A 16,976-nucleotide genomic window follows, 5' to 3' on the forward strand; every position below is an offset into this window, starting at 1 on the left:
AATTCTTGGTTAGTGCTTGTGGGATCTAGTATTGGAAGTGGTATTTGCCATAAGTTAATTAGCTTGTTAGGTGAGGCCTCTTTAGTATTTAGACACCTTCTAACTGCAATGTTAATTTGCTCTCCAGAGCCTCCAAATTTTGTTATTTGGATTTCAGTTAGTTATAGACTGAGGAGTAAAAGGTGAAATTTAGAGAAAGTGGAACTGCTAATACTAGTGAAGTAGTCTGTATTGTTTAGTGAAGTAGTCTGTATTGTTCTTTACTGAGGCCTTTCTGAGTTTTGAATGAAGAACCCACACTGAATATTTTAGGCCTAAAACTGGGTACATGAAGAAAGCACATTGACTCCATGGATTATAATTGTTGAGCAGTGTACTATAGGGTTTAATTCCCCAGATATTGATCTTTGAAGAAATGAATTTCAGGAGACTTGATGTACTATTGATATAGATTAATAGTACTTTACAAGGGAATCTTCCTAGTTTCACTGTATGTGTAGCTTAGATGAAGAAGAATACATTTATTTCTCAAATTCTGTGTTTAATACATTAGCTGCTTTTGAAGAGTTGATATTTCTAATGAAGGTACCTTATTGAGCAAATATTATTGTTGTTACAGCTAGAACCTCTATATTGCTTCCTTTGGAGAAAAACAGTATAGGTGAGACAGATTTAAATGCGATTTTGCCTTTTCATTAACTGAATACATTTGTAGAGTTTCCAAAGTAAATATGCCATATATAGAATTTTTGCTCATAATGAATAATGTGTTATATGCAAGTTTTTTTTTTCAGTAAGTAATTTTTTGAAGGCTTAGAAAACTTATTTGGGCACAAATATTTTATAGTATTACTTAGATAAGTAATATTGATTTGCTGATTTTCTCTACAACCTAACAGTAAAAATTATTCAAAACTTGAAATAAACTTTAAGAGACATGAGTAAAATGTAAAGTCCTTTGGAGTTTTACTGTTCTACTTCACTCAGCATTATTGGCAAGTTTAAAAATTTTTCTATGCCTTAATTTGATTGTGTTGTATTAACAATTCTTGTGGTAACAAAGTTAATCATAAAGTATATTGCATTTGGGGATGATATGCCTATAAATTTTCTTTATGCTTTTTAAACTATAAATAGATGCTACATCATAACTATAATCAAACCATTTTTTTTTAAAAATAGGCTTTTAGAATTTATTGTACTTTATAATTCATTTAACTGTACGGATAGATGAATTATTGTGAGTTACCACTCATGTCAAGAACTAAACTATCATCAGTACCCTATAAGTCTGTTTTATACTTCCTTCCAGTTCCTGTCAGCATTTTCCTACCAAAGTGTGACTAACCCATGCTTAACTGTTGTCAACAGACCTATCAAATTATTATACTGCCAAAAAAATTTGTTCTGGCTATAATACCAGTGATTACCTTATAAGCCAATTTTTTTTTTTTTTTTTGATTACCAAGAGGTATTTGAGTCCAAATCGTATTTGGTTTTAAATTGTGCTTTGACTGAGCTTTGCTGTAGTTTGGAAAAATTTTAAGTCATGTTCTATTGTTTTTTTGTGTTTAAAAGTTCCTATGTAAATTAAGAGGTCAAATATGATCACCTTGGTTTAATTTTTGCAGAAATCTGTATTGATCATTGGTAGGAAAAGCAGCTTTTTTTTACATTTACCCAGGTTGATTTTTAATTATATTGATTTATGCTATATAATAAAATGTTGACACTTTGAATGTCACCTGTGCAGAAATGGATAAAATGTAAATATTCACTTTTAGAGTGGGACCAATTCTTAAGGATTAAAATAGTGCCTTTTTTATTCCTTTTTGTGTGGGGAAAACTAGAATCTCAAGAGGAAGATGGAGATATAGAAGTTGAAGAGGCAGAAGGAGAAGAAAATGATAGACCATATAATTTAAGACAAAGAAAAACAGTGGATCGATACCAGGCACCTCCAATAGGTAGGTGACTCTAAATAACCTCTTTCCTTTTATAGTTACATAGTTTATACTGCTCCACTGCTTTTTTTTTTTTTTAAAGAGAGAATGAGAGAGAGAGAGAGAGAGAGAGAGAGAATTATTCATTTATTTTTTTAGTATTTGGCGGACACAAAATCTTTGTTTGTATGTGGTGCTGAGGATCGAACCTGGGCCGCACGCATGCCAGGCGAGCGCGCTACCACTTGAGCCACATTCCCAACCCTACTCCACTGCTTTTTAAAAATACAGTATTTTACTAGGTGCAATGGTATGTTCCTGTAGTCCCAGTTAACTTAGGCAGCTGAGTTAGTTGGATCACTTGAGCCTCTTCAACACTAGCTTGGGCAATGCAACAAGACCTGTCTCCAAATAAATAAATAAATAAATAAAATTTTCAGAATGGAATCTCTTATATGTTTTACATATCTTTTCCTATTTATATTTCCATGTACACATGCAACTAAGAGAACATTAAAGTACATGGTAGCAACATCGAATTACTTACAGCAAGTACATTTTATTTATAGAAGTGTAATATTTAATAACAAATTCTGCCCATGCTTTTGTATTATTTATAGTTTATTGAAGACTTTTATTCATAATAGTTATTTAGGGTAAGCATCTCCATGTCCTAAAAGACGTAATAACTTATCCATGGTCACAAAAGTGGTATACAGCTGCAGTTTTGCAATAGTAGGTTGTCTTGTTTTTTGGAGAATAGTTGAAAGTTTGTCTTAATACTGTTGAATCTAATAATATGTAATCAGTTTTGCAGGTACTATTTTGTTGCCCTTATTCCAGTTCTTGGGAAATCCCATAATTATCCATCCTCTAATTATTTTTATTTAAAAAAAATTTTTTTTTTAGTTGTTGATGGACCTTTCTTTTTTATTTATTCATTTATATGTGGTGCTGAGATTCAAACCTAGTGCCTCATGCATGGTAGGCAAGCGGTCTACCACTGAGCCACAACCCCAGCCCTCCTTGTTTTTTTTTTTTAACTGAGATGTAGCTAAGTTACACTTCCTCCTTTCCCTCACCCCCTTGACAACCACTTATATTCTTTCTGTCTGTGTAGATTTGCCTATATGTGACTTTTTGTCTTCTTGCACTTAGTATAATGTTTCCAAGATCTAGATTTTTTTACTCAAACTTTTATGGTCTAGCTGGGTACAGTGGTGCATGCCTGTAATCCCAGTGATTCAGGAGGCTGAAACTGGAGGATTGCAAGTATGAGGTGAGCCTCAGCAACTTAGTGAGATCATGTCTCAAAAAATAAAAAAGGGCTGGGGATCTAGCTCAGTGGGAAAGTGGCCCTGGTTTCAATTCCTAGTACAAAAAAAAAAAAAAAAAAAATCTAGAACAGTGATTGGTGCTCTGGAAGGGGTATATCAGAGGCATCTCACTAGAATGTGCCCAAGTATGCAGACATCCCTCTATTCCACTGTCTCAGCCTTGTGACTAATAAGAGAGGTATGTTATGACAGACAGTTGGGAATCATTGTTCTAGATTATTATTTTTTTTAAAGAAAGCTTTATACTTCAGTATAAATGAAAAAATATATAGTTCATTTCACATATTTATAGAATATAATTAGTCAAGTTTTGTAATATGTATATTCCTGTGGAACTGTCACCATAATCAAGGTAATGGCCATGTTCATCACCCCCCTGAATTTCCTTATTCCTGTGTAATATATCCTTACCACTCCCTTTAAATAAACAAAACAAAACAAACAAAACTTTTGTGGTGCTGGGAATCAAACCAGGACCTCACAGGTGCTAGCTAAGCTCTGTATCACTGACCTACATTTCCAGCCCTACTCACCATTTTTTATTTTGCTTTCCCCTCTGCCAGTCTCTAGGCAGCTTCGTATCTGATCTGTTTTCTTTTTCTTTTTTCTTTTTTTTTAATATTTTATTTTTTAGTTATTGGCAGACACAACATCTTTGTTTGTATGTGGTGCTGAGGATCGAACCCGGGCCGCACGCATGCCAGGCGAGCACGCTACCACTTGAGCCACATCCCCAGCCCTCTGATCTATTTTCTGTTCCCTTAAATCAGTTTATATTTTCTCTCATTTTATATAAATGGAATCATGTAGTATATTCCATTTTTGCCTTACTTTTTCAATTCAGCATAATTATTGTAAGACATGTGTTGTTGCATGTAACAATAGTGAGTTTCTTTTCATTGCTGAGTAGATATTTTAGTGTATGGATAGCACTGTGTGTGTGTGTGTGCTGCTGGGGATGGAATCCAGAGCTCCTCATATGCTAGGAAAGCACTTTACCACTGAGATACATCCTCAGTCCTTATCAGGTTTTTTTTTTTTTTTTTTGTGTGTGTGTGTGTGCAGAATGTGAGGTTGAACCCATGATCTGGCACATGCTAGGCAAATACTCTACAAGTTATACTGAGTTATATCCCCCAGACTTCTTAATGCATTATTTTATCCATTCTTTGGGTCCATTGGACCCAGGGAAGCTCTGTTACTGAACTGCATCTCCAGATCTTTGTATTTTTTATTTTGGGACAAGGTTTCCCTAAGTTTTGTAGGCTGGCCACAAACGTGTCCTGCCTCAGCTTCTTGAGTTTTTGGGATTACAGGTATGGGATGCCATGCCGTGTTCCATTCATTTGTTGATGGACATTAGGATTGTTTCTAGTTTTGGGCTGTTACAAATAAAGTTGTTATGAACATTGTAGAAATTTGTTTTCATTTTTCTAATACTGAGGAGATAATGAGTGGATTTTGTGATTAGTGTGGTTTGTGTGTGTGTGTGTGTGTGTGTGCGCGCTCGCATGCGTGCATTCGCATGCACACTTGTGCTTATTTATTATTTTAGTGCTACTGGGAATTGAACTTAGGGTGCTGTACCACTGAGCAACATCCCAGCCCTTTTTTTCACTTTTTATTTTATTTTTTTTTATATATATATTTTTTTTAAAGAGAGAGAGAGAGAGAGAGAGAGAGAGAGAGAGAGAATTTTTTAATATTTATTTTTTAGTTTTCGGCAGACGCAATATCTTTTGTTTGTATGTGGTGCTGAGGATTGAACCCGGGCCGCACGCATGCCAGGCAAGCACGCTACCTCTTGAGCTACATCCCCAGTCCCAGTTTTTATTTTTGAGACAGGATTTCACTAAAGTTGCTCAGGCTGGCTTTGAACTTGTGATTCTTTCTGCTTTAACCTAACAAGCTACTGCACCCAGCTTTTTAAGTTTAACTTTCTAAGAAATAGCTAAACTATTTTCCAAGGTGTTTGTGCCGTTTTTCATTAATAGTATGTGCTCTATTTGTTAAAGATTTTAATTTATGTGAAACTTCTCAAGCAGAATCAAATCTCCTCTTGGAGAAGAGATGAGTAGGTGGGATAGATGAGATCTTATATGAATAGTACCAAAGCATTACCACACCGTGGAAAACACACTCTTAAAAATGTTAAACTATGTGCAAGTCATCAGGATGGCACAAAACAAAGGTTAATGCTTCTTGGGCACGTAGCTTGGAGGGCTTGCCCGAGTGTGTAATTAATTGACTTTATTTGTGTTACATGACTGGTGACTTCATTGAAATCTTCACAATTCAGTTTTAGCTCTGGATTACTTCAGTTGACCTTTGTGAAGGTTCTGTCTGCATGGAGTTGTTTTAACCTGTTGGGGTTTTTGTTTTTTTTTCCACTATTTAAAGTAAAATTTACTAAGAAGAAAGGTGTGTTCATGCTAAGGGGGTTAGTGTTGGTTTCGCTTCTTTTAGTCAGGATTTCTGAACATTGAGATATGCTGAATCTGGAGCTTTTAATTCTAAAATCCTTATTAAAAGCCTCTCATTGACCCCCCCCCCCCAAAAAAAAAAAATAGTATATGCTCTATATGTGTGCCAGCATTTGGTATGGTCAGTCTATTTAATTAATGTAATAGGGATTGTAATTTTAGTTTGCATTTCCCTAATGATGTTGAACATATTTTTATGTGCTTGTTTGACAATGGTATACCTTTTTTTTTTCTTTCTTTGGTGGTGCTAGAGATCGAACCTAGGGCCTTGTGCATTTGAGGCAAGCACTCTACCAACTGAGATATATCCCCAGCCAGACAATGGTATATCTTTGATAAAATATATGTTTAAATCTCTTGGACATTTTTTCAGTTGGGTTGTTTTTTATTATTAATTTTTGAGATTTCTAATTGTGTCCGAAATACCTGACAAGAACAATTTAGAAACTGGACGTGGTGGCACAGGTTTATAATTTCAGCAACTCTTAATCCCAGTGACTTGGAGGCTGAGGCAGAAGGATCACAAGTTCAAAGCCAGCCCCAGCACCTAAGACCTTGTCTCAGAAATAAAACATAAAAAGGACTGGGGCTGTCGCTCAGTGATAAAGTACCCCTCAGTTAAATCCCTGGTACCCAAAACAAAACAAAACACAGCTTAAATGAGGAAAAGTTTATTTTGGCTCATGGTTCCAGAGATGCTCCATTGTTGTGGGTCTGAGGTGAGGCAGAACATCATGGAGGAAGAGCATGCTGCTCTGCTCATTGGTAGCTAGGAAGCTGGGGTGGGGGGTGGCTCAGGGAAGATGGTGATTTTTAGGGCACTCTTGCAGTGACCTATCTTCTGTAGTCATACCTCACCTGACTACAGATAGCACCTTGCACAAAAATCCTTTCAAATTATCACTCCATCAACTGGATTAATTCACTGAGTAGATTACAGCTCTCATAATCTAATCATTGCACCTTTGAATATTCCTGTATTAACACAGGAGCTTTGGGGGATTCCTCTTAGCTAAACCATAATACTTGAATATTCTGGGTATTATGTTTTTAACAGATGATTTGCAAATTTTTTCCCAGCCTTTGACTTGGCTAGTCTCTAAATAATGATCTTTGAAGAATAGAAATCTCTAATTTTTTAAAAAAATATTTGTATTAGTTATTGATGGACCTTTATTTATTTGTTTATTTATTTATATGTAGTGCTGAGAATCGAACCCAATGCCTCACATGTGCTAGGCAAGCGCTCTACCACTGAGCTGCAACCCCATCCCAAAATTTCTAATTTTGATGAACTTTAACTTTTTTATTTTGTTCTTTTTAGGTATACATGATAGTAGAGTACATTTTGACATATTATACATACATGGAGTATAATTTCCTGTTCTTGTGGTTGTACATGATGTGGAGTTACACTAGTTGTGTATTCATGTATGAACATACGAAAGTTATGTTCGATTCATTCTACTGTCTTTCCTATTTCCATCCCCCCTTCATTCCCCTTTGTCTAATCCAGAAGGTCTATTCTTCCCATTCCACCCCCTCCTTTTTTTGTTTTTTAAAAAAAGAGAGAGAGAGAGGCAGAGAGAGAGGGAGAGAGAGAGAGAACTTTAACATTTTATTTTTCAGTTATTGGCAGACACAACATCTTTGTTTGTACATGGTGCTGAGGATCGAACCCCGGCCACGCGCACGCCACACGAGCATGCTACCGCTTGAGCCACATCCCCAGCCCCCACCCCCTCCTTATTGTGAGCCAACATTTGCATATAAGAGAGTACATTTGACCTTTGGTTTTTTGGGTTTGGCATATTTCATTTAGCATGATAGTTTCTAGTTCCATCCATTTACTGGTAAATGCCATAATTTCATTCTTCTTTATGGCTGAATAATATTCCGTGTGTGTGTGTATATACACATATACATATATACATGTATACACACAAATACACACACACACACACATTTTCTTCATCCATTCATTAGTTGAGGGGCACGTAGGTTGGTTCCATAGCTTAGCTGTTGTGAATTGTGAATTCAGCTGCTATAAACATTGATGTGGTATCACTGCAGTATGCTGATTTTTAAGTCCTTTGGGTATATATTGAAGAGTGACATAACATGGTCAAATGGTGGTTCCATTCCAAGTTTTTGAGGAATTTCTATACTGCTTTCCAGGGTGGTTGCACCAATTTGCAGTCCCAGTAGCAATGTATGAGTGAACCTTTCCCCCATATCCTTGCCAACATTTATTGTTGTTTGTATTCTTGATAATTGCCATTCGGTGTAGTTTTAATTTGCGTTTCTCTAATTACTAGAGATGTTGAACATTTTTTCATGTATTTGTATTTATTCTTCTGTGAAGGGCCTGTTCAGTTTCTTTGCCCATTAATTGATTGGGTTATTTGTTTTTTTTGGTGGTAAGTTTTTTGAGTTCTTTGTATATCCTGGAGATTAATCTCTGAGGTGCAGGTGGCAATGATTTTCTCCTATTCTTCATTTCAACTTACTAAAAAGAGTGTTTTTTAAAAAAATTCATTTTATTATTTTTTAAATTGACAGATAAATTTTATGTATTTATTGAATCCCAAAAAAACAAATGCCAAATGTTTTCTTTGATATAAGGAAGCTGATTCATAGTGGGATAGGGAGCGGGAGAATGGGAGGAACAGACTAACTCTAGATGGGGCAGAGGGGTGGGAGAGGAAGGGAGGGGGCATGTGATGGTGGAATGTGATGATCATTATTATCCAAAATACAGGTATGAAGACATGAATTGATGTGAATATACTATGTATACAACCAGAGATATGAAAAATTGTGCTCTATGTGTGTAATAAGAATTGTAATGCATTCCATTATTATATATAAATACAAAAAGAAGCAAACTGTAGTAGTATGTTTTGATTTCTTGCTTTAAAAAAAACAACAGTTTTTTTGAATTTTACAAATACTTGCATATATTTATGAGATGCAATGTATTGTTTCTACATATGTAAATATATTGTAGTTTATTCAAATGAGGGTAATTATATTCATAACCTCAAGCATCCATAACTTCCTTGTGGTGAGAGCACCCAAATGTTCCTTTAGCTATTTTGAAATTCACAATACATTAATTATAATCTCTTTGTCATCCAACAAACAGGAGAACCTATTCCTGTTATCCAACGTAGTTTTGTCCCTTGTCTACCTACCTCACTCACAACTTTTCTGGTAGCCATATTTTCTGGTAGTCATATTCCATGACTTCTTTTTTAAATTCTACATATAAGCAAGATCCCATGGTCCTTGTTTCTCTGTGCTTGGCTTATTTTACTCAGGATAGTATCTTCCAATTCATCCATATTGTTGAAAATGATGGAATTTTCTGACTAAAATACATTTAAAAACAACTTATAGCTAAGGAAAATATTTATAAAAAAAGTTTATGATAAAAATGCAGTATACCAAAATAAGTGAGACATAATTAAACCATTATATATTGACAGTTTTATAGGTTTCAGTATTTACATAGTTCAATGCTAGAGTCCTTGTCTAGAGTGCCTCTTAAGAATGTGGTTTTGATCCCTGGCACCATGATTAAAAAACAAAACAAAACTTATAAACTTGTATTTTTATATAGAATTCAGGGCCTGGGGATATGTGTAGGTCAATAGTATAGTGCTTACCTGTTATGTGTTTGTTTGAGAATGTTGCTTGGTACAATATTCTTGGCTGGCAGTTTTTCTCTTCAGCACATTGAATCCCACTCTCTTGGTCTGTAAAATTTCTGCTGAGAATCTGTTGCTCAGTGTACTAGAAAGTCTATTATATGTTATTTGCTTCTTTTTTTTCTTGCAGCCTTCGGAGTCTTCCCTTTTCTTTGATCTTTGACAGTTTGATTATAATATATCTCGGGGTAGTTTTCTTTGCATTGAATCTGAAGAAAATATTTGACCCCCCCCATACCTGGATATTTATATCTTTCTCCATATTTGGAAAATTTTCTGCTATTATTTTTTAAAATATGCTTTCTGCTCCTTTATCTTTTTCTTACTTATCTTACTCTCTCTTGAATGTCAATGACTTTGTACATTTGCTCTTTCAGTGCTGTCCAATGAGTCTTGTAAGCATTTTTTATTCTTTTCATTACTTTTCTTTTTTCTCCTCTTAGTGTATATTTTCAAATAACCTATCTTCAAATTCACAGATTTTTTTCTTCGTGATGAGTTCTGTTTTGATGCTATTCCTTTTTTTTTTTGTTTTTGTTTTCTTTTTTTTGGTGGTACTGGGGATTGAACCCAGGGCCTTATGTGTGCAAGGCAAGCACTCTACCAACTGAGCTATATTCCCAGTCTGCATTTTTTCATTTGTTCATTGCATTTTCCAGCTCTAGAATGTGTGACTTTTTTTTCAATGATTTGTAAAAACAACATTTTTTAGTTTTTGTTGGATCTTTATTTTATTTATTTGTATATGGTGTTGAGAATCGAACCCAGTGCCTCACGCATGCTAGGGAAGTACTCGTCCACTGAGCTACAACCCCAGCCCCAATGTGTGACTTTTAAAAAAATTAATTTAATCTGTTCAGTTTCTTTTTCTGGTCACTTACTGTTCTCTTAATTTTTATTTAAAAAAATTTTTTTTTGTTATAGTTGGACACAATACCTTTATTTCACTTATTCAATTTTATGTGGTGCTGAGGATCGAACCCAGGATCTCGAAGTGCTAGGCGAGTGCTCTACCACTGAGCCAAAACCCCAGCCCTTGCTGTTCTCTTTATTGAATTATTATTAGTTTTTAATTTTCTTGGTTTGATTAGTTCCCTTAAAACCACTCTTTTGATGTTTTGTCAGGCAGTTTACGCATCTCTTTTATCTTTAGAGTCAGGCTCTGGCACTTTATTTTGTCCATTTGCTGGTGTCATGTTTCTCTAATTTTTCTTGATCCTTGTGGTTGTACATTGATGTGTGTATATTGAAATAGGTACTTTTGGAAATCACAACAGACTGGCTATTCATGGCACCATCTTTTAACTGTAAACTTGTCCAAAGATTCTGGGTTGGCAATGTGGGGTGTTTCCTATTCCCATGGCTGCTGCAGTTGTTGCAGTGCCAGCAGGTATCTTAAGCTGCAGACTGTAGCTCAGTGTTGGCCTGGAATACCATGCATGTAGGCTGGGGCAGTGCACACAAAGCCCATGGCTGCTGAGGTTCTCACAGCAATGGACCATGTTGAAAGCCACAGCCACTGAGACCTTCTTTTCACTGTGGATTACTTAGAGAGTCAGGCTGCCATAATTCACTGACAGTGTCATATGCTAGATCTTGAGTCTGTTTCACAGTGGCTATAAATTCCCATCTGGTTTTGAGGTAGGTGCATAGGCTAAGTTCATATGAACTAGCGTGAACTTCACTGTGGCATGCCTGGTATTGGGGACAAAAACAAAATCCTAGGTTCACTTTGCTGTCCTTCCTCCAAGTGGATGGCATCTCTCTTCATGCTGTGCTGCCCGGGGTTGAGGGAGATGTGATATGGGTGATATAAAACCTTCCTTTGTACCTTTCTAGTATACATTTTCTTACTAACTAGGTACTGTGATCTCTAACCTGGTTTCCTAATCTCTTATGAAGATGTGTTTATGTGTGAATAGTTCAAATTGATGTTTCTGTTGGAAATGGAAATAGCTCTATTTTGCTCCTTCCTTCACACACACACACAAAAATTTATTTGTTTCTTTGTAGTTGTAGTTGGACACAATAACTTTATTTTATTTATTTATATGTGGTGCTGACGCTTGAACCCAGGGCCTTGCACGTGCAAGGTGAGTGCTCTACCCCTGAGCCATAACCCCAGCCCCCCTAAAATTTTTTAATGGATTAATTTTTTGGTGTTGTATCTTAGAAATCTTTGTATAATCCAGTGACAATTACTGATTTATTTGGTGCTGGGGATTGAACCCAAGGGTCCTCTACCACTGAGCCACATACCCAGCCCTTTTTATTTTTTTATTTTGAGACAGGATCTCACTAAATTGCTTAGAGCCTTGCTGAGTTGCTGAGATTGACCTTGAACTTGTAATCCTCCTGCCCCAGATGTGTGGTCACTGCACTTGGCAATCACAATTATTTAAACTAAAGTCTATTTAGAATGTTTATTTGCAATTTCATGGTATTAACACAAAGCATTTATTTTTGTATGCCTCCAGACAGATTTTGAAGTTGAAAACTCATAACTAGGTCCTCTTCAGAATGTTAATAGAAGTAATTTATGTTCTTTGAATATATTAACTTATTACATTTATTATTAGTTATTTCTATTTTATCCTGTGTTTTTCTTTTAGTGCCAGCTCATCAGAAGAAGAGGGAAAACACACTGTTTGATATTCACAGATCTCCAGCAAGAAGAAGCCATATCAGGTAACTTTTGTTTTTGAAAATGGGAAATATTTGTACCTTTCAGTGAGAGAATGAGACGCTAATGCCCACTTTAACTTATTTTTTTAAAATGTTTTTTAGTTGTTAACAGACCTTTTTATTTTTATTTATTTATATGTAGTGCTGAGTATTGAACCCAGTGCCTTACACATGCCAGGCAAGTGCTCTACCCCTAGACTAAAACCCCAGCCCTAACTTATCTTTTTTAAAAAGAAATTTTTTAGTTGTAGGTGGACACGATACCTTTCTTTTACTTATTTATTTTTATGTGGTGCTGAGGATCGAACCCAGTGCCTCGCATGTGTTAGGCAGGTGCTCTACCACTGAGCTATAGCCCCAGTCCCTTAACTTAAGTTTCTGGTTGTTTTTCTTATTTGAGTTATCCTCTGGAGTCATTTCTTAAAATCTGTACAACTTTGCCTCCACCAACCTCCTTATGTGCCGTTATTGACACATTACTACATTTCTCTACATAATAGGCCCAACATATGCACATGTGCACACACACACACACAGGCACACAGATACTTTGGAGAATTTCCTGATGGAGAAAAAGAAGTAGAAGAGGGGGCTGGGCTGGGTCTCAGTGGGAGCGCACTTGCCTGGCATGTGTGAGGCACTGGGTTCGATTCTCAGCACCACGTATAAATAAATAAAGGTCTATCAACAACTAAAAATAAAAAAAAAAAAGAAAAAGAAAAAGAAGTAGAAGAGAGGATAAATATCAAAATTGCCAAAAATGAGTAGATTATTGTTGGTAGCAGGTTTTGTGAAGAGTTAGGAAACATTAAAAACTGACGCAAAATGCACTGAGAAGATTTGTGGTAGAGATCTTCCTTCAGGATCTTAAGGAAGTTTGGAGAATCTGGGTTACTGTTGACAATAGTGGGCACTGGAGTGGTGTGCAGTGATTCAGCTTTTCTGATTGGAGTTCTTTTCAATACATGAATTGGTACAGGGTTGGAATTTACACTTATAATGGAAGAAAAAGGGGCCAGATTCAGTCAGGTTGGAAGAATAACAGTGAAATAATAGGTCTTAAGTTGAGGCTGGACAGTACAAAAACTTATCCAAGAAAAAAAATGATAGATTGTGAGTAAATGGGTGCCTAGGGACAGCAGGCCTTGAGAAAGTTGAAAGAGTTGGTATGTTAGAAACTCATGTTCAAAGAATAGGTCATTACATTTTAATTTTAAGAGCATTTCTTACTATAACAAGATCTAAGGTAAGAGGATGTTTTTAGTGAAACAGAACTACGGGGGCTACAGGACTGTGGGAGTGGTAAGTGGATTGTAAGTAAAATGGGGAAAACATGGAAGGGATATTTGTAGGCATGGATAAGAATCACTGGAAATTATAAGTGGTGGGGGAAAGGGAATTTAGGGTGACTGAGGTTTTTTACAGAGTAGTAGTTGGTATAAAATTATATAGTAATTATATAGTTTGAAAAAAAGTGGTAGAAAAATTAATTAAGATGACAAACTCAGTTTGCACATGTTGAAGGGGCACAGTGTGGTAATGATTTAATTATGGTATTTTCTATGTGGTATATATACACAGTGGAATATTACTCAGCCATAAAGAAGAATAAAATTATGACATTTGTTGGTAAATGGGTGGAACGGGAGGCTATCATACTAAGTGAAGTAAGCAAATCCCCAAAACCAAATGCCAGATGTTCTCTCTGAAAGGTGGATGCTGACACACAATAATCTAGGGGTGGGAGAAGGAAGAATAGAAGTTCATGGGATTAGACAAAGGGGAATGAAAGGAAGGGAGGGGGAAATAGGAAAGACAGAATGAATCGGACATAACTTTCCTATGTTATATATGAATACATGACCAGTATAAATCTAACTCTACATCCTGTACAACTACAAGAGTGGGAAATTATACTCCATGTATGTATGTCACAATACACTCTACTGTCATTTATATCTAAAAAGAATAAATAAAAAATAATTATAGTATTTTCTAGGTATTTTAGGGATGTCATGGCTTATATAATAATTTAACATTCAGTAAGTATTATTTCTCCTTAACGAGGTGATGTTAGCCTGATAAATTATCTAATTAGTCCATAGCACTTATTATAAAGTATTTCTTTTTAAATTAAAAATGTTTTATATATTTTATAAGAAATTTAGAAAGGATAGAAGTATCTTTTTTTTGGGGGGGGGATGCCAAGGGTGCTCAACCACTGAACCACATCCCCAGCCCTCTTTCTTTCTTCCTTTCTTTCTTCCCTCCCTCCCTTCGTGTGTCCCTCCCTTCCTTCCTTCCTTCCTTCCTTCCTTCCTCTTTCTTCTTCTTCTTTTTTTTTTTTTTGTTGTGCTGGGCATTGAAACCAGGGCCTTGTGAGCTGTATCCCTAGCCCTTTATTTTCTTATTTTGAGACAGGATCTCACTAAGTTACTTAGGGCCTCGCTAAGTTGCTGAGGATGGCTTTGAACTCAAGGTTCTTCTGCTTCAGCCTCCTGAGTTGCTGGGATAAAGGGTGTGCCACTGGGCCTGGGAGGATAGAAGTATTTTAAGTGGGAGGTGAAATCCTTTATCATTCTGGAATTAAATGTGTAATTTTCTTTAGTTTTTTGAATGTCTGAACTGTTTATAATTATTTGGGAAAGGCAGAGTGAAAAAAGAAAAATAGAAGCTTTCTCTTTAGATTCTAATGTTATTTATAACAATGACAGATATTGTCTAAATTTAAATACAAATTAAAATTTGTTATTTGACTACCTTATTTACTTCCTTATTTGGAAAATTGTAGGCTTCCTATTTGGTTTGCTTTATTCTTTTTCTCTGTAGCATTTACCACCTTTATACCTTGTTAAATGTTAACTGTAGGAGGGCAAAGATCTTTGCTGGGAGAACGAATGAATTTTCTCCTGAACTAATTGTTGATGATATGTGCTTCCAATGTATTCTTTTTTTTTTTTTTAATATTTAGTTTTTAGTTGTAGTTGGACACAATACCTTTATTTTATTCATTTATTTTTATGAGGTGCTGAGGATCAAACCCAGAGTCTCGCATGTGCGAGGAGAGCGCTCTACCGCTGAGCCACAACCCCAGCCCTTCCAGTATATTCTTAAAAACTGTTTGTTATACTATAATGTTTTAAAACATCTTGCTCTCTTTGGACAGGAGAAAGAAGCATGCCATCCATAGTAGTGACACAACTTCTTCTGATGAAGAGCGCTTTGAAAGAAGGAAATCAAAGAGCATGGCGAGAGCAAGAAATAGGTCAGTAAATATTTTAGTATTTTTTCCATGGTAGAAAAAAGGAATATATTTAAAACAAAACAAAATAACACAGAAAAAGTTTTTTATGTATACTGAAATTTTGATAACATTGATATTCAACAATAATTTTAGACTTGAGTAATGTGTAGACTTAGTTCCTACTTTATATTTCTTAAAATGGAAATCTAACCTTGGGAAATGTTCCCTAAATTAATTAGTCTGTAAGTACTTGTGATCAAGTAATTTGGGAGGGGAGAGGAAGGAGAGCTAAGGAGAAGAGGCCAGCCTTTGTGGAAGCATCTCTCTATCCCTCTGCACTTTCCTTCTCATTCATATCCATTTAATTTAGCTTTTTTTCACACTCTAATGAGAATAGTGCTCAGAGAAAGATGAATTCTGATAGAACTATCTGAGGAGGCTTTGGATTTTCTTGATAAAGTTTTTTTTTTTTTTTTTCCCCTTCCTTTCTTCCTTCCTTTTTTCATTGTTATTGGTTGTCTCTAGTGATCTTTTCCTAACTCTGGTAATTGACTGATTATTACATGGCTCACTAAAACTTCAGTGAATTTTTGCCTAGGAAATAATTAAAGCACCAAATCATTTTAAAAAAAATTGTGTTAATTTTTGAGCTTAAATGTATTATAATAATAAAGAAAAATTATATTTAGAAAATGGACATTTAGCAAACCATTTGTATAATTTGGCCTTATATGTATATTTTAGAAATATCAAGTTTTTAGTTAGCAGATTTTAGAATCAGATTTGGATTGGTGTAGATTGTATGCTAAAAAAACTCCTGTGTTTAAGAGATTCTTCTGTCTTGCCTTTTGATTAACTAGGACAGCAGGTGCATGCCACTGTGTCTGGCTTAAGTTTAAATTAAATAATTCAAAGTCTGTTTAATCTGAATTCTTCTTGTTTTTTTGTTTTGGTACCGGGGATTGAACTCACGGGCGCTTAACAACTGAGCCACATCTTCGGACCTTTTTAGGTTTTATTTTGAGACAGGGTCTCACAAATTTGCTTAGGGCTCTCTAAGTTGCTGATGTTTAGCTTTCAAATCATGATCCTCCTGCCTCAGCCTCCTGAGCTGCTGGGATTATAGGCATGTGCTGCTGTGGCTGCTTAATCTAAGTTATTCTGATAATTTTGGGGATATATTTTTAAGGTTAATTAGGATTCAGAAATGTCTACTTTCATCATAGAAACTGTGCTTTTTTAAGGCTCTTTATGTCATTTTTTGGGGGTGCGGGTACCAGGGATTAAACTCAGGGGCACTCAACCACTGAGCCACATCCCGAGCCCTATTTTGTATTTTATTTAGAAACAGGATCTCACTGAATTGCTTAGGATTTCACTAAATTGGGGAGGCTGGCTTTGAACTCAAGATTTTCCTGTCAGCCTCCTGAGCTGCTGGGATTACAGGGGTGCGCCACTGTGTCTTCCTTTATGTCATATTTTGATTTTACCTGTAGTAGTCCTTTTTTTTTTATATCAGTATATTAGTATAATGAAATTTCTGATACTGCGTTATTTGTAAAGAGTAAGGA

The 16,976-nt window shown here is 35.6% G+C and overlaps 1 protein-coding gene across 4 annotated transcripts in view; it reads left to right on the forward strand.

Annotated features, from left to right (window-relative positions):
• The window catches only part of Atad2b (ATPase family AAA domain containing 2B), a 126,778-nt gene that overhangs the window by 18,628 nt on the left and 91,174 nt on the right, over positions 1–16,976 (forward strand). For all 4 annotated transcript variants that reach the window (XR_007348167.1, XM_048804754.1, XM_048804752.1 and 1 more), the window contains 4 exons: positions 620–661; positions 1,851–1,967; positions 12,089–12,164; positions 15,328–15,426. Coding sequence is in view for 3 of the 4 variants with exons in the window: in XM_048804754.1 (XP_048660711.1) it covers positions 620–661; positions 1,851–1,967; positions 12,089–12,164; positions 15,328–15,426 (334 nt within the window). In the remaining variant the exon portion in view is untranslated. The remainder of the gene's footprint in view (positions 1–619; positions 662–1,850; positions 1,968–12,088; positions 12,165–15,327; positions 15,427–16,976) is intronic.

Source organism: Marmota marmota, unplaced genomic scaffold (genome assembly GCF_001458135.2).
Source record: "Marmota marmota marmota unplaced genomic scaffold, marMar, whole genome shotgun sequence".
NCBI classification, from domain to species: domain Eukaryota; kingdom Metazoa; phylum Chordata; class Mammalia; order Rodentia; family Sciuridae; genus Marmota; species Marmota marmota.